Source organism: Sarcophilus harrisii, chromosome 2, assembly GCF_902635505.1.
Source record: "Sarcophilus harrisii chromosome 2, mSarHar1.11, whole genome shotgun sequence".
NCBI lineage: Eukaryota > Metazoa > Chordata > Mammalia > Dasyuromorphia > Dasyuridae > Sarcophilus > Sarcophilus harrisii.
Window position 1 is genome coordinate 479,932,288 of NC_045427.1, and position 25,737 is coordinate 479,958,024.

Below are 25,737 nucleotides of genomic sequence, written 5' to 3' on the forward strand. Positions count from 1 at the left end.
CCAGGGTTCTTTGAAACGTACCCGCCCCCGCGCGTGGCCACACTCTCCGCCCTCTCTTCCAGCCGGCCCCACCCCGGAACTTAATCGCCCTAAAGAAAGATGGCCCCCCAATCTCTTTCGTTTCTTGGGGGGAGGGGAGGCGTTCTTTCAAGCGGGAACTTCCCTTATCCCTCGCAGTAGCTGGTGTCTACGGACACCCCCACACACACATAGATGTGACCTTCTTAAGGACACACAGCCATGGATCCTAAATATGTTTGTTGATTGACTGGATCTGCCTGCGTGATAGGTGGGACCGGAAGATCCACCCGCCCTCCTCCCAGGAACCTGAGCTACCTAACCTCCAGCCCGAATGCCCTTTTCTCCCTCCTTTTACTAATGTGTTATTTGTCCATTCCCGATGCCTAGATAACTCCCACAGGATCACAAGTCATTTCCTTCCCCCAAAGGAAGGGCGTTAGTATAGAAAATCTCTTCAAATTCATCTTGTCTCTCCACTAGTTGAGAACCCAACTTTTCATCTTTTGGAGTACGCCAACAATGAGTAGTTCTTCGTGCCCATGTGTTCTCTAACTTCCCAGTAGCCGAGCCGCGAGCTCAGAGAGTAGGCATAATTGAATATAGGCAGTCTCCGAAAGCACAGCTTTGAACAGTCTCCTCAGGCCCGGGTACTGGTTCAGAGAGGCCTCAGAGTCCCATCACCGAGTTCCCGGCTCTCTGCCTCGGTTGTAGACTACAGGAAACTAGACCTGTGATTTCTCCTGGATGAGAGGAAGCTACTCCTCGCAGAGCTCTCAGCAATTTAGGAGGTGCCCTGGAACCTGGAGGGTAGGTGACTAGGGCTGGCTGCCAGACAGCCAAGGGGTGGCTGCAACTCGAAGCCTAGGCTTGCTGGCTCCCCTGGCCATCCCACCTCAGATGGCTTGTTCAAGAAGCAGACAGGGGGCTCACAACTGTAATGGGGCTCCACAAGCTTGACTATTTTCTAGAAGTTATGTAACCAAATTGTGGGGCCATAAACTGGTCACAGGGATCCCGGGATCTTTCTGTATGAAATGGGTTAGTTGCTATTCCTTGATAGAAATGAGGTCTCTCAAATTGTTCCATCATCAGGTGGCACTCAGCCCTCCCTATCCATACAACTATCAATGAAATAAAAGTGGATGAATTAATACTGGGGCAAGTAATCCCTATTTCTTGTATGGTTGTCTGGCCCTGAGGAGTCCCATCCTTCCCCAATAAAGACTCTTGACACCCCCTCCACTTTGCACAAAAATGTATTTCTGTGACATCCCAAGTTACAGACGCTTACACTGGACCTGGTTGCTCCTTCAAAGCAAAAGGCTGTGCCAAGGTCCTCATAGCAGGGACAGTCCAGGTTGGGGGGGGGGAGGTTGCTCTGTCCCTGGTGGATGGTCTGGCAAATGGCTCAAACTCAGCCCCACTACAAAGACTGGAAAATTCAGAGTTCACCCAATACAGGCTCATCCTTGTTGAGAGCTGAGCATGAGAAAACCAAGGAGGAAAGGGATATTTCAATTCTCCTACACATCCTGTTTCAGACAGAGTTAAACACTCAGGGAAAAGGCTAGTAGGAGGGGCTAGGAAGGAAGAAGAGGAGAAAAGATTTTCTGAGTGGTTGGCTTCCAAGTACTTCTCATTGACAATCTCCCAAGGCCCCCCTCCAAACTTAAAACAATTCAAAATTACACCCCCCAAAAAAAAAAAAATCAAGAGGGTTTGGAACAAAATGTTTAAAAATACATACAAGTCTCACACTGTCCAAAACAAAGCACAGAGGTTCCAAAGGAAAAGTCAAGAGATTACAATGCCCCATGGTACTGCCTGCTCCCAATGGGACGGGTTAGGCTGTACCACTGAAAAGTGTCTGTTGTGCTGGTCTGGAGAAATGTGTGTTGCCACAGTGTTAGCCTGGGGGAGAGGGGCTGCCCCACTCTAGATGCAGTTTCTAATGCAAATCTGAGTGGGAAAAGGTATGCTAGAGTTGAGGGCTCTTTTTTAGCAAGCTCTCACCTCCAGCTGTCCCCAGGTCTCCTCCAGCTGCTCTGAGTCATTCCTCCAGGCTCTAAGCCGCTGCAGGGAAGCAGTGACAGGATTGTCAGCTGCCAAGGGTTAGTTGGGTGGGGGGAGGGGGGAACAGGGAAGCATGGCTAGCTCAGCTATCCTGGAAGGAATGCCTGAGACAGGCAAGCACTTAGTAGTTCCAGGGCCTTGGAGGCAGACATTTTAAGCATGTGCATCTGCTGGGATGGTGGAGGAATCTGTCCCTGCTCTATTTTCTATGGGAAGAAGAGATCCTTCACTCCTCTTTTATTTGAAAAGGAGAGAGGCCTGGGCCATAGCAGGAGAGGGAGAAGAAAGGAAGTAGCTTAATGCTACCTTAGCAGCATGGCTTCAGAGTGGGAATATCTGTGGCTTGTAAAAACCAATGCAAAAAATCACCATGGAGAATAGTGAACAGGGTACAAGACTCTCCAAAGGGGTAAGGGGCAATTCTGAGCTTACAAAGGCTAATGACCTCTGTCCATGATGAGTCTCCTAATCAACACTGTCTGTGCCTTGGCACTTTGAATGGCTTTGTGCCCTGCCTCTTAACAGTCAACAGCCAAAGACCCTGAGCTTTCTAGGACCTCTTCAGGGTTTGTTCTGAGACCGTCTGTGTTCTTTTACTGCTTTCCTTCAAACCCCCCTCCCCACCTAGCCTGCTTCCACCAGGCCCAAGAGCCTAGCCTAGTCCCCCAGCTAACTCAGGGATTTAGTATAGGATACCAGGGGTGGGCAGGGACAGTGGAAATAATAAAAGAAGAGAGCTGAAAGTCACAATCCAAGCTTTGAGCCAGTGGGTAGTTGGTGGGGAAAAAGGAATGGATATTGGAGGCTCTTTGTGGGCTTAAAAAGGCCAAAGAATGTTGCAAGGACTTGGAGAGGGGGATGTTTCTTTTGTTTTTGTACAGAAATCATACACACAAAACTTCAATTCACACTTCCTAACAAAAAATTATATATATATATATATGCATATATATATATAATATATATATCTTACTAATGTTAAGGAAAAGCATTGGTTGTGCAAAAGTTCCCCCAGTGCACCTTCATCTCATTGGGGTCCCACACGCACAGGATGGGGGCCTTCCGACAGCCAGGCTGGTGAGAATTCCTCCCTAGATACAGTAATTTAGAGAGAAGTTGGGACCTGTGCGGGCCAGAATCGGGAGGGCCCATTGCCTCTATCTGGACGTGTCCATGTTCTCCTCCTTAAAGTTACTGCAGTGCTCTATCACCTTCCTGAGGATGACACAAGGAGAATGGGAGGTATGATTTAGTTGTAGGGCCTAGAAAAAGGAGGCTTCAAGGTACCATGAATAAGCATCAGGTGCTAGGACTCTAGGACTCCTATTTCTCAGAAGGACAAAGATGTATGCCTAGACATATCAGTCAGCAAGATCAGACTCATGGCACTAGGCCATGGGCATCTGTTCTCTATCCCCAAAGGGCCACTGCTACTATATGCTGTAGCAGACAAGCATTTCATTAGTCTTTTATCCAATCGTCCTTTAGTCATTCTTATTCACTGACCACCTCCTTTTTTCCCCCATAATTGGGACTGCCTTGCATCCCTCAGCGTTTCATGTCCTCTCACCGTGCTCTTCCATTCTGCACAACCATCTGGTCAGTGTCAGGCTGGCCGATGATTAATATTCATGCTTATATTCCTTGTCTACTATCCCTCTGGAGCACAGCTCTCTCTACCTGTTCAATTCTTGCTCATATCTATCATTCTTTTTTATCTGAAACAGTCAATGATGCTTTAGCCCCAGAAGAGAAAGAGCTAAAATTGTGATTTCATTTGTTCCTTTACCTGAGCAAAGAATGTCTACTGTGAGACAGGAGGTCTTTTGTGAAACAACTACCAAGGTTCTAATGCCTAAACTAATGCTAAGTTCATTTTTTTTTTTTCTTGTCTAGATCTGTGATTTCATCCACAAAGGAAGCTCTTTGTGAGGAACTTCTACCAGTAGAAATCACCAACTTCTTTCTCTGCAAGTGGAAATTTAAAAAGTTGCCTGGGGGCAACGAAGTTTTAAAGTGACTCTCCCAGAGGTCACATAGCCAAAATGTCAGAAGTTGGAATTAATTCCAGATCTTGGGCTCTAAGACAAGTTCAGCTCTCCATCTACTCCAACACTGGACTAAAGGGAACTACTTCTAAGGAATACCAGAAAGGCCAAGTTTCTCATCTGGCACAGGCATAAGAAGAGAGGTGACCTTTAGAGTTCCCAGCCATTTAAGAAGCCAGAAATAAAGCAATTTTAGTTATTACTGGTTAACATCTGAGGTACTGGTCTGAGAATCATTTTATGAAATCATCTCTAAGTGTTATTTAGCTTCATATTTATAAATTCACTCCAATTTTGCTTTGTCTTAATTCTTACTTGTTTTTAAAGCTCATACTCTATCTATTCTTTGCTCTATAAGTCTTACAACAGTCTTTGACCAATAACAATAAAAAATTCTAATCTGGTGCCAACATTCAGAGATGACAAAATAGAATGGAGAATTGGGGAAAACAAGATAACTTGGTTCAAAAAATGAAGACAATCCCCTATCTCCCCAGAGAGTTTGGCAATACAACCATGACTTCCTGGGTTGTGGCCATCCTGCCACCTCCCAATGTGACACTGGTGTCCATTATCCAGCTCATGCTCCCCTTACCCAGTTTAGCTGTCCTTGTTCTAATTCCACATTCTAATGTCCTCAAGCTGCCTGGGGTCTCCAGGACACAAATTTCATGCATCCAAGGTGGTACATTTCTGCCCTGCCCTTTCATAAAGCACCCCAATACAGCCCACCTCTACAAACCACAGCTGCACACAGTCAAGTATTAAAACATCTCCCCTGTTTCCTACCGGGCCATTTCCTTGGTCTCCTGGCGGGCAGAAGCCATTTTGATCATGTCCCTCAGAAGCGGCATGCCGCCTTCTTTAATCAGCAGGGGGCAGTACTTGTCAGCTGTGTGAAGGGAGGGAGACTACAAGTCAAAGATAAAGCAACAAGAATCTATAGTGTCTCCAGAATAAAGGGCCCTTGATTCAGGCACTGTAGGTAATACAAAGATCCACAAAAAAAAAACAAACAAAAAAAAACAGTTCCTGGCTTCGAAGAGCCTACAGTCTAGAGGCTCTAGATTCTGACTCATATTTAAGTAATATTTATGGATCACAGAGTGTTTTACATACATTATTTTACTTTTAGTTATAGGATTATTATATCCTATGAAGTAGGTGATAAAGGCAGACAGATTAAGATAGGTCTCTTGGCCCAGAAATTCAGCCTTACTCACAAAATTTTTTTTTTTTTAAATAATAGCTTTTTGTTTTCAAAATGCATGCAAATATAGTTTTCAACATTCACCCCTGCAAAACCTTATGTTCCAAATTTTTCTCCCTCCATTTACCCCTTCCCCTCAGACAACAAGCAATTCAGGAATTCAGGAATATACTTTCCTTTTATCTAAAAGAGGGAAAGTAGAGATCTGGCAAAATGAAAAAAGCAGATCCATCATAGAAGGTGGGTTTGCTATGAGTCAGACTGAAAGTTCTAAGGCTTTGCTATCTGCTAAGACCTATCTTTCCTAGGATGATTTATGAGCATGATTCAGGCCAATGTAAAGGTCCTCTCTGGGGAGATGAAGTAGGCAGTAAGATCCAATTCTCTTATACCGATTTTGGAACAAGCAATGTCTTCTTTGGTTCTGGCTCCATGTACTGACAATAACAACTGAAAGCTGTCAACAAGGCAGAACTATGATTTTTCATTTGGTGGAAAACCAAGGGGGTTTTGGAAATGATTCCGAGTTCTTGGCTAATTGCAATACATATGAGATAATGGCTGTGTCCCCTATTTTCAAGTCTCCCAAACATTCATTTTGCAGCACCTATTGGCTTGTAAATTACTTTTAAGATGTATGTCTTGTACACTCTAGCTCAACTCTATGTGGTCTAAAGACAAGGATGATGGCTATAATTTGTGATTATCTTTCCTTAGGTTTCCTCCCAAGCTCTTGAACAAGATGGGTCTATCTGAATATCAGATGAACAGATACTTACGATAGACTGACACAAGGTTGTACAGAGCCCAAGTTGCCCAGTGCTGACTGACAGGGGATATGCCCTGGGGAAGTAGGCGAAGAATTGGTTCAAAGGACCTGAAAAGAAAAAATACTGTGACCTCTGCTATATATAAAGTAGCTCTCCTTATGTTTTTATATATTTTTGAAAGTTCCAAAGCATCTGGTTAAAAAGGAAGGACTTCTGTGTTACAGAGGACCAGCTATTCACAGTGATGGCATTGGAAAGGCAGTGTTTAACTAGGTTGTCAAAAAATATTTATATTCAATATCTTGGGTTCAAACTAATAAGCTCACTGGGGTAAGGCTAAGTAATAGAAGGGTAAGAAGTAAAGTAGAGGAGTCAGGAAGGAAGGGGAGGAACCAAAGCACAGGAGTGAGGAGAGATAGGAATAGGGTGAGAAGGATAGTGAGGAAAATAGGAAAATGAACAAGCAATTATAGCTTAGAATATGAATTAGATGAATTCACTCATAAAATGAAAACAGATAGTAGATTAAAACTTTGAACACAAAAATATATTGCTTTCAGGAAATGCTATAAAAATGAGATATATATACAAACATAAAATAAAGATCAGGAGTAGAATTTATCATTAAAAAAAACAAGGAGTAGTAATCATGATTATCAGACAAAATTAAAGCTAAAATGATTTAATCAAAAGAGAAACACAGGGAAACTACATTATATGTCAGTTTTATTCATTTTAAATTTTAGGCTATTTAAAATAACTAGATAGTATAAGATTAGAATATTACTGTGGTATAGGAAATGATGAAGTGGTAGATTAGAAAAACATGGAAAGACCTAGACATATGAAGGAAGATGCTATCCCACCTTCAGAGAAACAGAGGATAAATGGAAATAAGCATAGTACAGTCTTACATAGATGCATATAAATGTATGGATATGTTTATCTATGTGTCTAAATGTCTACGTACATGTATGCATATATAAATTATATATAAAATATACCTATGCTTAATTGTAACATTCTTGGGAGGAGGGGAAATAAAGTAAAAAATGCACAGCAGAAAACAAAAGAAAACTTACAAGGAAGCAAAAATGGACAACTTTTCCATTTCCATTTCCCATAATGTATAGGATTTAATATATAGGCTTTCTTGGAATAGAAATTAATTGCTTTAGTATTTTGAATTTTCTCATGTTCTGCTGTGTACATGGAAATTTTTTTTCCCTTTTTAAAATTTGCATTTATGTTTAAAATAAATAAATTAGAAAATCAAACTAATCCACTGTGGTGAGTTGATTAAGTAAGAGGAAAGAAATACAGTTAGATTCAAGTAAAAACTATGTGGTTATGAATTTGTAAAACATTAGTCTTCAGGAAGAGGAGGAAGACATAACTTTTATGGTCGAGGAAGGAAATAGTTCTGTCTTGGGACAAAGTGATCTCAGGTAAAGGGTCAGTAGAAAGGGACTGAATAAACTATCTAAATCTTTCACTAGAAGACTCATAGAATACATTTCTTTCTTCTTAGCTTTCTGTATGGGACATACAGAATGTATAAGATTCTGTAATGAATCTTATACCAAATAGGGAGACTTCCTCCCCATTTCCCAACTTACCTATAATTGATGTTTCTCCGGGAGTTGATGTCCCAGCTCTGGATGGCTGTCCACATTCGTTCTACTACTTCCTCTCGCCGAGGTTCACATATTCCCCAGGCCTCTGGGCCATCAAACATAATGTGGGAAAGAACACCGCAGGCATTGTAGGATACTTCAATTCCATCTGCTTTACTCTCCAGCAAGTTGCTACCAGAAAGAGGACAAGAAGAGGTTAAAGTTTTGGCTAACATAACTGGAATCTGGTAGGAACTAGGACTGACTCAGTGTGGTCACTAGTCCTGAAATGAGGGGGCCAAATTCTGGAAGCACTAACCTGAAGACAGTGATGAATTGTGAAGTCATTAGCTGGGGCCGCAGTTCCTTCACCTCTGCAACATTTCCCAGAAGTCCTAACATATTTCGATGTAATTCCTGCTTCTCTGGGAACTCCTGGGAAAATGAGAAATGACAGAGAGGCAGATACAGGGATGTGGGCTAGAGGGAATGAGGAGACTTGGTAGTAGCCATTAAAGCAAAAGTTTCTCCTAAGGTACAGAAAATTCTTAATAAAAAGTTGACAGGATTCCATGTCTCTGATTAAGAATTAGGGAAAAGACCCACGCTAGTTCAGACTAAAGAAAATTCCATATAATTGTTCTTACAATATATTTGCTCATTTTACTTCTGTTCCTTTTTTCATCCTATTTCTCTGTCCAAACTGTATCTTTAGTCTGAATCAAGTGTTCCTTTCAAGCTCATTGGTCCTCCCTTCTGTAAACCTTTATAGTAGGAAAGTGAGTACTGCATAATTTAGTATTAAGTAATGCAAAATCTTCTAGCACAGTGTTTCTTGTGCATGAGTCATATTTTCACAATTAGATTATAATTCTTTTTGAGGAGAGGGACTATAAGACTATGTAGTCTCTCTTGTGTTCCTCACAGGCTCACCACAGATAACATTAGACACAGATTAGAAAAACTGATTTTCTTTAGCCTATAAAGATGAATGCTAAGAAAAAACATAATTAAGTTATACAAAGACAGAAACAGCATGGGAAGAGGCAAATATAGAATATTTTCTAAATATTAGAATGAAAAGGCCTCTTTTGAAACCAGAGCAAGATAAGTTATTTCTCACAATGAGCAGTAAGTCTCATAATGGAATTCATAACACCAAGAAACTAGAAATATAAATGGATCTGAAAAAGAGTTTGGACAACACATGAAAGACTTTTGAAATCTGAAGTGATCAACTGAAACTTCCCAAGTGATGATAAAGCAAATCTGCTGACTTTTCTTCAGAAGTGCTAGAATACAGAATGACGCAGATATTTTCTGATGTGGCCTAGGTGTTCATTTATTTGCTCAACTTCATTTCTTTGTTACAAGGGAATGTTCAACCAGAATGTTAAAGAAAAGTGGTCACGTTTTCTAAATAGCCAAGCCAAGATATGAATACTAAGAGAAACTGAAATAGACCTAACCTTTAAACTTTTATCAAGGAAAGCCACCCTGCCTCGCCAATACAAACCTCTATAGGATGACTGATAATGACATCATCCCCCAAAGGGATGGACTCAGTGATGGCAGCCCAGTGTACCTGTGTCATAGCTGTTGCCTGGTTGAATGGATAAGTGGGACCTGGGAATAGAGGGCTGGAATTACAACATCCAAATCCCAATTCCCAGGAAGTCTCAAAGAGGACAATGCCCCTGGGATGACATATGCTCAGCCAGGCTGGCCAGAGGGCACTCACCTTTAGGCATTCCAGGAAGAGCTTCATGCCACTATAGTTAAGGAACATCTCACAGTTGTCTGGCGTCTCGTCAGTGATATTCCACAGGGCGCTCCAGGAGAACTCCATCACCTGATCACACTGCAGAGGGAAACAATGGATCAATCTCTGCTATTTCCCAGGGATAAAATATGCCCTTATTACCAAGATAGAAGGAACGGCGGTTACGGATGCCCGACTATCGCACAGAGGAAATGACATTTAAAAGTTATCATACCACTTCCCCATGAGGAGTTCTGAGGAGGGACCAATCCCACCCATGGAACAAACCATTTCCATTTGTTGAAGGGAAGAAGAGCTGATAATTATTATCTAAGAACTTACTGTTTTGTCCATTAGCTTTTTCTGAATCAACTTTAGCATGGTCTGTAGGCAGAGAAAATGAATTACTAAGTAGGTATCCAATCATGACTCCAAAAAATCCTAAAACTGGAAGGGATCTCTATGGCTATTTAATCTTGTCCTGTTTAAATCAACTCAAGCAGGCAAGTATCAAGTCTATTTTGAAGGCACTCTAATGGAAGATATACCCCAAACATCTTTTGTTCATCCATTGCAATACTTACCAAATGTTCATAATTAGAAAATCCTGCTATCTAAGCTAAATGACACACTACGTCCTATTTCCCCAAAACACTTTCCTTTGCCCTCTACCAAAGGCAGGAAGAAGTACAAGTTAGATATCACGGAGGGAATTCATGTAGTCCAGAGAAGTTTCCTATTGGCAGAAAAGGACCTGCATTAAAGAGGTTAGGTTGTCAACCCCAGACATTTCACGCACCATGACAAAGCCCATCTTGCCCACAGCCTCCTTGTGGTCATTGTCCACCTGGCAGACAAGGGCATTGCAGAGGTGCACAGCGATTCGCTGGATTGACTCATCCTGTCGAGTGGGGTTGAGGATGCTGAGCAAGAGTTCATTGACCCTCCGGTACTGGAACTCCAGCTCCTCTGGGATGCTGAAGTTGCAGAGTGTCAGGCAGCAGTTCCGCTGAACCTGGGGAGGGTGGACCGGAAAGTGGTGCTCAGTCATGTCCCATCACCCTGACTCTTTTCCTACCCCTCCCTTTCCCTTAACTCCAATTTCTCCATGAAGACTTCCCAGAACTAACCCTATTTGGCACCCTATTTCAGACACATACATAGATCAATCACAAATTAATCAAGTCTTTCTCAAGCCCCAGCAGCTAGATGCTAGGAGGAAAAAAAAGAAGCCCCTGCCCCTTAAAGAGCTCAATCTAGCTATGAAACATAATATCACAAAAGAATGTTAAAAAAAATAGGTACTAAGCTATGTAGTGTTAACTCAAGAAGGAGACAGAACTGTGGCTTGGGATGGTTGGAGAAGTCTTCCTGGAAGATGAGGGAGTTGAGGAGTCAGGGAGAGGGTAGTTGGAAGGCAATCCAGATAGGGAATAACCATGAATAAAGGCTAGTAGAAGAACTAAGAGAATTAACAATAGATGCCAAGGACAGTGAATAGTTTCACTTGAGTAGAGGGGAAGATACAATGAGATAGAGCAGGAAGTATTGATGGGTAAGGCTGTATTTATTATAACAAGGATAAACATGGAGTCTGGAGATTAAGACAAATAGAGGAAATACTGTAATAGGCAATACCATTTCTTAGGTTCTTAGGGAAAGGGGCAATTTTCAATTTACTTCAACAAACATTTATCATGCACCAGCTATATAAAACACCATTAATAGATGCAGAGGATACAAACAGAGGAATGAAAAATAGTTTCTGGCTTCTACTAGTATATATAGTAATCAGCTAAGTAAATAAAAGTTCACATAAAAAAGGAGAGGGACAGCCAGAGGGAGACATAGAAAAGAGCTGCAGAGGAGGAAGCATCTTGGCTGAAGAAGTAGAAGCTATCTGAAAGCAGGAACCATGTTTCAATTTGGCTTATTCTTGTTAGCACAGTTCCTTGGACATGGTAGATGTTCAATTGAAGGAAGCTAAGGATTCTTAAAGGTAGAGATGAGGGAAGAAGGGCAGTCTATTCAAAGAGATGGGAACCAGCCACCCAATGCTGAACTAAGGGAATCTTGAGCAGACCAGTCTGCTGGCATTCTCTTGTATTACAAATCACCTTTTTGTTAAATGCCTTTATGTAAGTATCATATATTTCTGCCTTATCTTCCCCATTAAACTGAAAGTTCCCTTAGTGCAGACCAACACGCGATGGAATGTGGACAGAACTCAATTCATGCCATCCGAATTTGCTCTTCAAAGCCCTGCATCTCTGACCTTGACAGATATATGACTAAAGATTAGGGTTCTTACCGTCACCTCCTGGTAGGATTCCATGCCATTGAGTACCACTTGGATGACTTGCCGGCGGAGCTTGACACTCTGCTCGGGGCGGTACTCTGAGTTGGTCAGGTAGAAGAGCGCAGCACTGCCTGTCACCTGAATATTTTTGTCATATTTATGGCACTTGAGGGCGGTAATGACCAGCTGTTCAGGGAGAAGAAGAGAGCCAGGAAGAGGAGACTCTATCTTAATTTGAAACCAAAAGCAAACAGTCTTTGTAAGTAAGCCTCCCTTCTTCACCTCAATTATGGCAACTATGTGCAAGGCATTGGGCTATAATGAATATCGATAAACTTGAGGGGAGAAGGCAGTTCTGGGAAACAAGCAGCCAGGCATTGGGAGCTGGACCTCCTGGTTGCTGGTCCAACAGGCCCTTCATAACTCAGGTGTGTTCATTCTCCCTTCCCTTGTCAGCAGTGCAGGACCTGCACTAATTACACCTCGTTGTCATATCCCAGGGCAACGTTGGCTCAGGTGGTGACTGAACCCCAGAAACCTCCCCCAACCATGAGATGACAAACAGCTCCAGGACCTCCTTTCCAATTTCAGTCCAGATCTAAAAAACCAAGAGTGCTTCAGACTTTCTCTGGGACCAAGACAGACAAGACTTTATAAAGCATAGAGTCCTTTCCAAGAGAATGATAGCAGGAAGGAACTAGGATAGTTGTGCCAGAACACTGTGGCTTCAGGGTAGGGAAGTTCTGCAATAGAAGAAGCCATGGAAGGTGCTGGAGATAGGGAGGGACTCTGGGTTGAGGGTTGGGCTGACCTGCAGAGCTCGGAGTAACTGATTGCAACGCTCAATTCGGGCGATGTCAAAGAGAAGGTTGATGGCTCGAGAGGTGATTTCTGGCCGATGCTCTGTGTAAGCCTCGATAGCATTTAGCACCTGTTCCTCATTCTTGTCACCACTCACCTGGTGGTATGCAGGGGAAGATGAAAAGGGGCATTCAGTTCAGTGATCTGCCCAGAGAGCAAAGCAGAGAGAATCACAAGGACCTGCATTAACTGAATTCTCACATCTTAGGATCTCCTACTCATTTTAGCCTCGATGAGGTAGATTTCTTTATACTTGAGCTTCCTATTTTAAGAGAGCAGTCCTCACTTTTTCTGGCAATTCAGAGCTTTCTTCCTGCCAAACCTGCTGTAGGGTTTTAGTGCCAGGGATTAGGGGAAAGTTAGGAGGGATTCCTTACAAAATCATAAGCTACCTTGTCCTCTCTTTGACTCTTACCTTGTAGGCTGGAATGTGTGTCAGACGGCACAGAGAGGTCTCAAAAAGCCCAAGGAATTGCAGAGGCCGCTTCAAGGCCCGAAAGGGGGTGATGCTGCTCTTACAAGGCTCGATGCTGGGGAGAGATGCCCCCCAAGAGGTCACTTGCTGCAGTACTTATGGGAACATGCAAATTCTTCCCCATAACAATAAAGAACCACTCTAGACCCTGCTCAAACTGAAAGGCTGAATGTAGATTTTACACAGTGTGGCAATGCTAACCCTTCTTCTTAGTACCTTTGGGTGTTTAAATGAGCTACAAGGGAGTGCCAGATTCCAGGATTTCCTTGAAATATACTGGATATTTGCTTATTGATGGTCAGTATGAGGCAGGGAAGTAGGGGGAAGGAATGCTGTGAATCTGCTACATTTTCTGTAGTTTTTTAAGGAGTAAAGAAAATAGCTTTGACCTCTTAGAAACCCTTTCCAGTAACCTGGGAATTTATCCAAACTCCTTCATGAAAGATTCCATCCAAATCAAAGCAATAAGCCTCCTGTGCCTGAATAATTAAAGTTGTTTTCCAGTGGATGATCACAGGACATTGAGAGACTCAGGAGATCAGGGGTCAGGGAAATGAAATATAGCATCCTATCTTGAGTGAGCTCTGGGCTTTCTTCATAACACCATGGCTTGGCAGAGCCCAAAGGGAGGCCAACCCTTGAAGAAAATGGACTGGAATACTTTACTTAGTCCAGCCTGTCCAGTTCCTACCTGGTCTGCCCGGCTTCCTCATCCATCTTAGAGATGCTGCAGTTTTCTAGCATCATGTGGCCAGAAATGTCCAGTGATACCAGATTTCCCAGCTTCTGAACAAAAAGGCTCAGCACCTTCCTTGTCAGCTTGAACTTATAGTAGCTGGAGAGGCGGTCTCTAGAGATGTCCAAGTGCCTGGAGGACAACAGGATGTCCAAGAGGTCAGGGGCTGGTTTGCTTGGGTGCATGATATTCCCTTGATCCAGACCATTCTGGGAAGAAACATGCTGGGACTTGGATATGCTCCAGAATAATCAAGTTCAGTTGTATGTCTGCGATGGAGGGGCAAAGTTTCTCAAAAATGAGCACCTGTCTCATATCTGAGGACCAGAGAATATAGTTACCTCTGAAACAGCCCTCTGTTCCAAAGAAGACTCAGAGTCCCTGAATTATCTGTACCCTAAGAAAACTATAGGTCACCAGAAAGGTCCTTTTTTTGGGGGTCCCCAGAAAGTTTATTTTTCTGTCCTAGAGTATGTAGATGAAAGGATAATGAGGAAAGGGGAAAAAAAAAGGCTCACCGAAGTTTGTGAAGCTGAACAATGACACGGATATGCTCATCAGATAGGTCCATGTTGTAGAGAACTAGAGACATCAAACTATCCTTCCACTGAGTCAGGAAGGCCACATCACTGGTCTGGATGCCTGAAAGGTCCAGGGCAGCCAGGGATCGGAGGGGTCGAAGAAGAGATTCTACAGGAATTCCCTCAGTCATTCGACCAAGGTTGAGGAACCGAAGACGGCTGAAGCCCTCAAATGTGAAGTCCTTAACCAGTACCTGGCAGGTGGGATTGACCACACACTCATCTTCACAGCCCCCAGGATTCTCCTCTTCATAAAAGATGTTTCGGCATCCAAAGAGGCTCAGGGACACCAGGGTGGGGCTAAAACTACCCAATGTCTGTAGACTCTTGGCAGTCAGCTTCTCACAGTTGGTCAGGTATAATTCAACCAGATCCTAAGAAAGCCAGGGAGATGTGTAAGAATCACAACTACTCCTTGTCCTCCCCCTTTCCATATGGCATCAGCAGGTAATGGGATGGAACAGGCATCAAAAGCCTGCATTCAAATTTCAATTCTGTCATTTGTGACAGAAAGTCACAAGTCATTTCATCCTTGTTGAACATCCTCAGTTTCCTCATTTATAAAACTAGGGACCTAACCATATCATTGAGGATATTGTGAGGCTCAAATGAGATAACAGAAGTGAGAGTCCTTTAAAAAAAACTAAAGTGCTACACACAAATATGAATTATCACTATTAACAAATACAAAAGATATGAGGCAGGATAAACATGGAAACCTTTCTAGCTTGTACCATGTATGTCACATAATGTAACATATATGACCGATATGAAATTGTTTGCTTTTTGAAGGAGGAAGGGAGAAAATTTGAAACAGAAATGTTAAAAAGTGAAAACAATTTTTATGTGTAACTGGGAAGTATTTAACAAAATAAATGAAACTATATTAAATCTAGGGAAAAAAACAACCTATATTGGCATACATATTATTTCCTCAACTAGACCAAGAACAAACATGGCATCTTATATTGGCCTCCAATCTTATCTCCTTTTCCCTCCCATATGCTGTAGTCTCCCCATCATGAAAGCATCTAACACTGAGCTGAGTTTAATCTATATTCAATTGATGTTAATATCACTAATATTATATCATTATTATCAATATTATATCAGTAATATAACCATGGCTCCTTTTATGATAAAGTCCGAGGGGGTTGTCTGCCCTGACAACAACTTCAAAAAGTAAAGGTCAAACAGGATGATTTCAGAAAGGCCTGGAGAGACTTACACGAACTGATGCTAAGTGAAATGAGCAGGACCAGGAGATCATTATATACTTCAACAACAATACTAGATGATGACCAGTCCTGATAGATCAGGCCATCCTCAGCAACGAGATCAACCAAATCATTTCTAATGGAGCAGTAATGAACTGAACTAGCTATACCCAGATAAAGAACTCTGGGAGATGACTAAAAACCATTACATTGAATTCCCAATCCCTATATTTATGCACACCTGCATTTTTGATTTCCTTCACAAGCTAATTGTACAATATTTCAGAGTCTGATTCTTTTTGTACAGCAAAATAACGTTTTGGTCATGTATACTTATTGTGTATCTAATTTATATTTTAATATATTTAACATCTACTGGTCATCCTGCCATCTAGGGGAGGGGGTGGGGGGGTAAGAGGTGAAAAATTGGAACAAGAGGTTTGGCAATTGTTAATGCTGTAAAGTTACCCATGTATATATCCTGTAAATTAAAGGCTATTAAATAAAAAAAAAAAAAAAAAAAAAAAAAGTAAAGGTCAGCCCCCAAATTTCCCTTGATAAATATTCTGGTATGGACATTCAGTGACTTAGACAAGCCTCTGATGTTTCTATTTCTATTTTTTAGAATATGCCATCAGAGGTAATATATTCCAAATTTGATAGCCACTTATATAAAATAAGATTTCCTTTCTCTAAAATTATTCCAGTTATCATCTAAATCTTACCTTCCTGCATTCTCATTTTTGCTTTAAAATTTCAGAATGTGATAAGTGAGTCCTAATAGTCGTATGTCCCAATTCTCTTTATTAGTTTATTTGAGATTCTGCCTGGGTCAATCTTATCTATAGGCCTCATACCGCCTACCTGCTTTCGAATGGCTTCCAGGTCCTGGTCTTGCACCAAGTCCTCTCGAAGATGAATACGAGTGAGACGGGTACTTCGGGGGTCTGAGAAAAGGCTGAAGAAACTCTCATGGGGCTCAAAATTACAATCAGCATTGACTAGCTCCACATACCTGAGGAAGAGGGATGGCTTAGTCCTGGGGTTAGGAGATGGAACAAGGGCAATATCTTGTACTTGGAATGTCCTCCCAGCTCTTCTCTGTCAATACAAACCCTATTCTTCTCTTTTAAGACCTAGTTCAAGTCTCATCTCTTCCAGAAGGCCTGTTTCCTGATCTGTCAAATGGGAGAAATAACTTCTGCCCTGTCTATGGCCCTGGATTGTTGTGAAGATGAAATATAATGATAGATATGAATATACTTTGTAAACTATATACAAATACAGAGTATTATTATTACCATTTCATCATAGTATAATTTAATCCCCGATTTTCATGCAGCAAAATTATCTTTTACTGTAATTTCACTACACCTTAGTGGATAGTCTTCATGAGATGTTATGGCTGAAAAATTGTGACCAACACAATTTGGGCTTTGGTTCCTTGTGACCAGCCTGTAAATAAGCCATTTTACATTTAGGTTGGTCTTCAGAGTAAAGACTTAGGATCCAAGACCAAGCTCATAGTTGGAGGCATTAAGTTCCTCCTGATACTCATCTTTAAAAAAATGGGAGATTGGAATACCCAGGAGTTTTCAACTGGAATCCTGAATACTTTCATTCATCCACAATCATCTCTATATATATGTATTCATTTACCATAAACAAACCCCTATGCACATGTATATTTTACCCCCAACCTCCATTAACCCCTGACCTACTCATTGACAAGCCGGTCACAGATCTCACTGGGTAGGAAGACATCTGGGTGCAGCCGCAAGGTCTCGTTGTCCAGTAGGTAACCTAAGGTCCCCTCTAGATTTCGTAGGCAGAAATCTGTGCAGAGTGCCATCAGGGACTCAGGGCTATCCGAAGCCATCCTGGGGCTGGGGCACAGGCGTATGGCTTGAGCCGTGGGTGCCCCAGGGATGATAGGGAGTCCTGTCCTGGTGGTAGTCACAGAGACATTTGAGGTAGAGACAGCCTGGTAACAAGGAAAACAAGGAGATGAGCCACAAACCTGGCCTGTTTCAATTGAAATAATCTCCTCTACTGGGCTTAGGGGGTCCCCTTAGCAAATATGGACACAAACACAACTGATCAAAGATCAGGCTTCTTTGTGAGCCTAGACAAAGGGTCTTAAAGCATTTAATGACAAGAGTTTCCTAGAATTGGGACCAAGCTAAGAATCTGAGCTTGTGATGTAGTTCTTCAACAGGAATAAGATGAGCCATCAACGCATAGACCTCATTTTAGTCTTTATACCCACATTCTTATGTTATTTGTTGAAAGTCTTTCTTGTACCCACAATTCTCACCAACTTTTAAACTAAACATTTTAGGACACTGGAAAGTGGCTTTAGACTGTTCCCTATCTTTCTGATAGTGGAAAACATGGTCCACAATAGGACCAAGTAGGACAAGTAGGATGGCCTACTTGTTCCCTCCGGGTTAGAGGTGGCTTTCTTGACTGGCCCAGTTCCTAACTGCCAGATATATGAGTACATTCTCATCCCAGGACCCTGTTATTCCCAGCTTTCTTTGGATTCTTTCCCCTCTGGTTTGGAAGCCTGATGGTTAGTAGTTACCACTAAGATCAAAAGCTAGAGAGGAATTGGAGTGGCTGGGAAAGTTGGAAAGGCTGGGATCTTTGGTTTGTCAACTAGGTAAGAAGTTTTTGGGAAGTGATGTACATGAATGGGATATATTTGTAGTGTGGGGGGATGAATACATTACATATGCTGATGAGTGTGGGTAAATGAAAAGTGTGCAGGATCCCAGCTAAGAACTTTTAGGGATGCTGATTTGTCATGTATTTTAGATGGTTACTAGGAGGAGCCTAGTACCTCCTGTGCTCCTGGTCATGGATTCTAAGTCTTTCATCCAGGGTCTGGTCAAACTCCTTCCCAAGTTGGTCACAAGGTAAATTTTGAGTAAGATATTGGAGTCTGTGTTATATCACCTTCCATCACTTACCAATCTGAAAAAACTGATTATAAAACTGCACATTTCTTTTCTGGGGAATAATACCTTCCTCACCCAACAGACCTTAGGTCTCTTGGGCTAGAGACCTCACTATCCTAGATATTCCTGGATGTGTTCAGTGGTTTCTATTCCCCTACTATGCTTGTGACATGGCAAGCTAGCCTGTTAGGACTGATTCAATTCTTCCAGCCCTACTCCATTTATCCTTTCTCAGGCACCTGCTGGCCTTTGCAAGGAAGAAAGCTATCTCACGATCCCACTACTAGGACTGTTCCAAGCAATCCAATCCCTTGGGGATCCTTGCCTCAGGAGGCAAGTCTTGGCTACCCACTTATGCTTCACCTTCTGGCAGTTTTAGACAGAGTGGGTTTTGTGCAGCCCTGGGCACTGGGCCTGTGTTCCCACTAGCCTTATGTACCTAATATAATAAGTCCATTGTGCCAACTGTCCCTCTGGCGACGTGACACCCTCAGGGGACGGTACAGTAAACAGGATGCTAGGGTATGGATTTACTTTGCCAATATTAACTATTTTCTCACAAAATGTCCAGTGGTGCCTGAATTCCATTGTCCTCAAGTTTAGGGGGGGAGAAAGAAAGAAGGAACTCCAAGGCTAGCAGAGAATTACCTTTCTGCTAGGATGGATGAAATCCAAACTACTCTGCTTAGCATTTCAGGTTTTCAGAATACTCATTGCCACTTAACATGGACACTTTCTTCCAATTATGCCAATCTACTCACTATCCATTGAATATTATGCGCAATCGTGCTCCCATGGCTAGATTCGTACACACATTTGTACCTATATATTATCAATCCTTTAGTCTGGGTCAATTCACATAGTTTTTCTTAGAACTTCTCCAACTCTATTCTAAAACCAATGATCTACAGATTTTTACAATCCTCATGGTACTTATAGCCTTTACTAACCATTTAGCACTAAAACACAATCTGCTCTGAATTATCAAATAACTATTTCATGTCTTATCTCTCTAATTAGAGTGGATTGTCATCTCCTAAAGAAAAGAGACCATATCTTACCTTTTTTTTCTGTTTTAACACTGTAGTGTTAGAAACAGAGGCAGTGCTAGAAATAAGAGACAGAACTCATGCATTCACCAAACTTGTAAGTACCCACTATATTTATGGCACTGTGCTAGTCACTAGGTGATAAAAAAGCAAACTTACACTGAAGCTTCCATTCTACTACAGGACAGATATGATGTGAACACAGATAAATATTATAGGAAGTAGGGAGCGATAGAGACAAAGGAGATTCCAAAATGTTCTTTTAAAATTTCAGGAGAAAGTGAACACTTTTGGCTTACTGATTAAGGACTAAAGACCAAGTGATGCCCCATTCTCTACATTTTCAGGGACCAAGAAAACTGACTGCCTAAGGAAGCTTGGGCACACCAGTCCCCTTAGATGCCTGGTTCCCAAGTCATCAGAGGATTCTCCTGGGATTAGAGAACCTGGCACCAAGACATATCAATATTCTCAATAGTTGCAACACTTGTGCTAACTGTGGCAAAATGCAAGGCTCCCTTTCCCCCTTTTCCTATCCCAGGGTTCTTCAGGACCCCATCATATATCATGGCCAATCCAGAAACCCATCAGTAGATGACAAGCCCCCCCCCCCAAAAAAAAAAGATAACAATGACAGATCACTGAAGAATAATAATCTTTTGTGTTTCTCTAGTCCCCAGAGACTAAAGATAATGGCTGTTTAATGAGGGTTGAGGGAATGGATGTAAAGGAAACTGAGGTCCACAGAGAATAAGCAATTTTCCCAAAGTTGGTGGAAGAAGGATAATTCCAGATTCAATTCAACTCAACCTCAAAGAGAAGTTAAATATTTTTTGATGAAGAAGGGAAAGGCAAGGCCTTGGAGCAGCTTTGGCCCTGTGAAATATTAACTAAGACACTCAGGGGAAAATCAAAACAAATGCCCTATTTATAGAGGCTGGAAGGTCTCCAGAACTAAAAAAATAATAGAGCAAAATTGGTCCAACCCATAGGGGAAAAAAAGATGCAGCCAGTCCAGAGAGTCTGGTTAGATCAAAGAGGTCAGAGTGTAAATCCCCATATAGTGCAATGATTCTCTTGGTACTTAGGAAACTACTACTGAATCCTGGGAGTCAGTGAGCACTTCAGCCTGGGCATCAGACAAGAAATGAGGGGCAGAGAATGACAAAATCCATGACATTAAGATTAGATTCAGAAATGAGAATGACTTAAAGATCTTGAGGTAGAAATTGTGGAGAAAAGGAAGGAAAGCATGTGGCTGTTGGCACAATTCCAAAGAAGTAAAGGGTGGATGTACTAGGTCAGAATGGGATCCCAAAAGCCTGGGCACACTCTTGACTCTATTATTCTTCTGTCATCAAACATGGGTAAGAAAAAGAGTCTTCTATGTGGGTCTCAATTTCTTCTTTATGGACGACAGGCTTCTCTTAGCTTCCTTTGAATCCCTATACCTCTTATTATCCATTTCATTCTTTTGGCACTTAAGATAGCCTTATATTATTATTTATCTGAGCTCTTCAGTTAGACTATAAAGTCTAAAAAATATTTGTCTGTATCTCTCCCATAGTACCTTGCAAAATGCTTTGAATAAAATAACTGATAGATACATTCCAATTAGCTAGTTGAGGATAGAGTAAACTTAAAGCTATAAAGTCTTAGAACAATATCCAGCTATATTTTTATTGAGAGCATACAGTTGAGTCAACATAGAAAGTTAAAACCAGTAAGCAATCAGAGGTGTAGAAAGGTTTTATGTGCTCCCTGCTTCCCAGCATTAAACTTGGGAGTGGGTAGAGAAGTCTTACTGCCTTTTATTCTGTTTATTCATACATAAGACTATGGATGAGAACCCTTGGCCAAGACAATCTCTGGAGAAGACACTGATATCACTACTTCTGAGCTTTGGCACTATAATTAAGATAGCTGGGTTCTAGTCCTAGTTCATTACTAAAATAAGTGCATAGTCACATACAAGTCAAAGTGAACCTAGGATTCCTTATGTATAAATAAAGAATCCATGCCTTGACTATCTCAAAGGGTTATTGTTAATTTCTAGTGAAATGTAAAAATGTTTTGAAAACTCCTCACGGTCCTGTTATTATAAAGGAGTTTCGAGAGATTGGGAACATAAGGAGGAAGACACACTATTTAAGCCAAGAAGCAAAATCTCTTTTGGAAAACCTAATGCCTCATGGTAAGTGACCTGAAGGAGTTGACCAAGTGCCCTTGGATTTGGAAGACAAGTGATCTTTTAAATTCATTTCAAAGGTCATTCATCTTAGAATTTAGTCACTTAATGGGTTCTATGAATCTGTTCTAATCATCCAGGGTGGTACTTTAGGGTTTGCAAAAAACGCTTTACAAAATATTATCTCAATATTACTGGTCTGTAAGAAATGACCAACAGGATGATTTCAGAAAGGCCTGGAGAGACTTACACGAACTGATGCTGAGTGAAATGAGCAGGACCAGGAGATCATTATATACTTCAACAACAATACTAGATGATGACCAGTTCTGATGGATCAGGCCATCCTCAGCAACGAGATCAACCAAATCATTTCTAATGGAGCAGTAATGAACTGAACTAGCTATGCCCAGAAAAAGAACTCTGGGAGATGACTAAAAACCATTACATTAAATTCCCAATCACTATATTTATGCACACATGCATTTTTGATTTCCTTCACAAGCTAATTGCACAATAATTCAGAGTCTGATTCTTTTTGTACAGCAAAATAATGTTTTGGTCATGTATACTTATTGTGTATCTAAGTTATATTTTAATATATTTAACATCTACTGGTCATCCTGCCATCTAGGGGAGGGGGTGGGGGGGGTAAGAGGTGAAAAATTGGAACAAGAGGTTTGGCAATTGTTAATGCTGTAAAGTTACCCATGTATACATCCTGTAAATAAAAGGCTATTAAATAAAAATTAAAAAAAACAAAAAACAAAAAAAAAATTATCTCAACTGATTTTCACAACTCCCTAACATAGGTGCTATTATTATCCTTATTTTATAGATGAGGAGACTGAAGTATATGGAGTTAAGTGATCTACCTAGAATTACTGAGCTAGTATTTGTGGCAGAATTCAAACTCAAATCTTTATGGCTCCAGGTTCGTTAATCTACCCCTATACCAACAATCTTGGCCCGTCCTGCTCCAGCCCCGTAACCCACCACAGCAGCGCAATCTAAGAGTATGGGAGGGCGAGGAAAGGAGGTGGCTCTACCATAGCTAAAAAAGACACAAGGCTGGTACCATGTCCATATTTCTTCCCTCTATCCAGCCCCATCCTGTTCCCATTACCAAGACAAAAAGGAGATAGGATTGCTCCACTGATACATATGCCTTAGAATTTAGGTTGCACTTTTGTGATCTCATGTCTTTTTCAAGGCTGTTTTTGATATTTGTTTTTGGTTTTGTTTTACTTTTACCAGATTTACCTGAACTGAAATGATTCTGGTGCCATTAGTGGAAATTCTCAGGCAATTTCCACTCCCTTATTCCAAGGAATCAGAGGGAGAACCTCAAAGAATAAGAAACAGAAAATCCTCAAACGAGGCACCAGCCACAGAGCCTCAGTGGATTGTTACTGCCGTGTTTTTCTAACTCCCCAAAAGTGTTGTGTTCCCTTTACTACAAACATTACATTACTTGGAAGCAGTCCATAACTTTTGAGCTTGGAGACTCAGTACCACATGGGTCGGAGTGAAAGGAAAGCACTCAAACTCCATCATCCATAATTTTGTCCACAGAGAAGATAAAAGAAAAATAAGAACAGATACACCACCAATATCCCCAGTCATTTAACCATGTCACTGAGGGTGGAAGTGGGAGGGGGAGATCGAGGAAAGAGTTAACAGCCAATTCTAAAACGAAGTGGATTTCACTTATCCCAGCCAAAAGAACGCAGTGCTTTCCAGAACCATTCCACTGGGGGAGTGGGAATGTTGAGGGAAAATGGAGAGACCAAGGGAAATCTTGCACCGAGGGGGTGGGGACGTGAGTATAGTGGTGGGGGGGCGGGGAAGCAGAGTGGGGAGAGCTTTCATCCTCGGGTGGTGCTGACCCTGGGAGAAAGTCGGGGCGGAGGTGGGGAGGAGTCGCCCCGGAGTGGTTTCCTTAGCAGCCTTTAGTAGAAGGCGGAGGGAGGCAGCAGGGATAGGAGATGGGACCTGGGGATGGAGGGACTAGTTGAGGATGCCCGATCTAAGATCCAGCAGAGACAGTGGGGAAGGCAGCGAATCTTGCACCAGGAGTCAGGAATCTACTAGATCCGGTGGGCGCACGAGGGAGCGGGGAGAAAAATCTAGTGGATCCCAGATTAAGGATCCCAATGGATTTATTTGATCCGGTTGGCATTTAGAGGAAGGGAGAGTGAGGTTATCCCAGAGCTTCGTCGGGTGTTTTCCAGGATCCACTAGAGGCGGAGGAAGAGGGGAATCCAATGGATCCCTGAGTCTGGAGAGTCCAGGCAGACGGAGGGGGGGGGGGGGGGGGGGGGGGGGGGGGGGGGGGGGGGGGGGGGGGGGGGGGGGGGGGGGGGGGGGGGGGGATCCGCACTCACCTTCTCCCGGCTGTCGGCGGCACGTCTGTTCCCTCGGTGCTGGGGCGGGGCGAAAGCCGGCCCGCCCGGCCGCTGCTGGCTCTGGGCTCCGGGCCCCGAGCCCGTCCTCCCGGATCCGATCCCAGCTCTTCCGTCCGCCTCTCGGTCCTTAGGTCTCAAGCTCAGCCGCCGCCGCCGCCGCCGCTGTCAACAAACCCGGAGCCCGTCACTTCCGGGGCCGCCCCTTAGCAACCACGAACTGGTTCCCTCGCTCCGAAGTCCGGAGGGGAACGTCGGGGAGCCGAGGGAAGGTTCTGCTGTCGAGGCAGAGCCTCTTCTTATTCTGGCTCTCCCGCTTTTTCACTCGTGATCTCCACCTTTCTCTCGGTCACCGTCTTCCTATTACCGCTTCTCCAAACCCCCAGCCTCTTGCTTCCAGCAAATGGCCGTTTTTATATTCGACCCCACTCCCCATCTTTACCAACCCGGAACTTTCTCCAAAATCAAGCGGTTCCCTCCCTCTGTGCCACAATTGCTGGAAGTGAGGAGGAGAGCACAGTCTGAAGTCTCTCTGCGTGGAACAAAGACTGAAAGAACGCTTCGGGGCCCCCGCCCACACAAAACCTTCCACCCTTCTGGCAAAAAATCATAGTGTTCACAATTGATATGGCCCTTAAAGCCACTTTGGGAATGTGGTCTCATCTTATGCGTATAACACTCTGGGTGATAGGTGCTTAATTATTACCCTTTTACAGGTGAAGAAACATAGTACCTAAGCTGAATTTGAACTCAAGTCTATCTGGATCCTGCGTCCCCTAGCTCTAACCATTGCGCCACCTAGCGGTCTAACGTGGGAAATGTGTTCCCAAATCTCTTCGTTTCCTAGTCTAAGCATCACTAAACTGGGTTTGAATGCCTCGGGCCATCTCCCTCTCTAGACCTTTCTCTTCTCAGTGCGGCTATCTTCTTGTCTGAAAAACTGTGGGAGTTGGGGAGCGTGGTGTAGTGGAAAGCCGAACTGGATTTAGAGCGGGAAGAGAGGTTATACATGGCGGAGGCAGGATTTAGAGCTGGAAGGCGCGAACCCTAGCGATTTGCCTCATCAGCCCCTTTCTTTCTCCCGAGGGTTGAAGTGACTCGAACAAGATGCAGAAGCAGGCCTGGAGTCCTCCGACTCCAAATCCAGCATTGCCTACTGCCCTTTGTCCTCTGCACGCACGCACCCAACATCTAACAGCGGTGATGGCTTAATGATAAGGGGAAACGGCCCTAAGTGAGCCCTCCCCGCAGGGCGCGATCCTGGCCTCTACGGACTTGCGTTGCCCAGGATTTGCAGTGAGTCTTTTGGCCCCGGATTCTGGCCCACATCCAATAACCGTGCCTTCATTCCTCCCTTCAACAACGCGTATCAGGCGCCTAAAAGGACCCTTTCGTTGATCGCTCAGGTCCTAGCTAGGCCGGACCTCCGGGATCTCGTGGGCTCCCGGGGAACATTAGGGGAG

The 25,737-nt window shown here is 42.9% G+C and overlaps 1 protein-coding gene across 2 annotated transcripts; it reads right to left on the reverse strand.

The window, feature by feature from the left end:
* Positions 1-1,259: 1,259 nt before the first annotated feature.
* Positions 1,260-24,468, reverse strand: ZER1 (zyg-11 related cell cycle regulator). 2 transcript variants are annotated; one of them, XM_031954757.1, is made up of 16 exons: positions 24,257-24,468; positions 17,391-17,653; positions 16,534-16,684; positions 14,390-14,826; positions 13,827-14,003; positions 13,076-13,190; positions 12,611-12,757; positions 11,812-11,985; positions 10,300-10,515; positions 9,843-9,884; positions 9,480-9,599; positions 8,058-8,173; positions 7,742-7,930; positions 6,132-6,229; positions 4,932-5,034; positions 3,252-3,309 (listed from the first exon to the last, which is right to left on the reverse strand). In XM_031954757.1, exons 2-16 carry the CDS (start codon positions 17,546-17,548, stop codon positions 3,252-3,254), a joined length of 2,301 nt encoding a protein of 766 aa, XP_031810617.1. In that variant the 5' UTR covers positions 17,549-17,653; positions 24,257-24,468. The 2 variants fall into 2 exon arrangements, with proteins under 2 accessions (XP_003757373.1, XP_031810617.1); XM_003757325.4 differs by lacking the exon at positions 24,257-24,468 and having other exon boundaries at positions 1,260-3,309; positions 17,391-17,548.
* Positions 24,469-25,737: the final 1,269 nt, after the last annotated feature.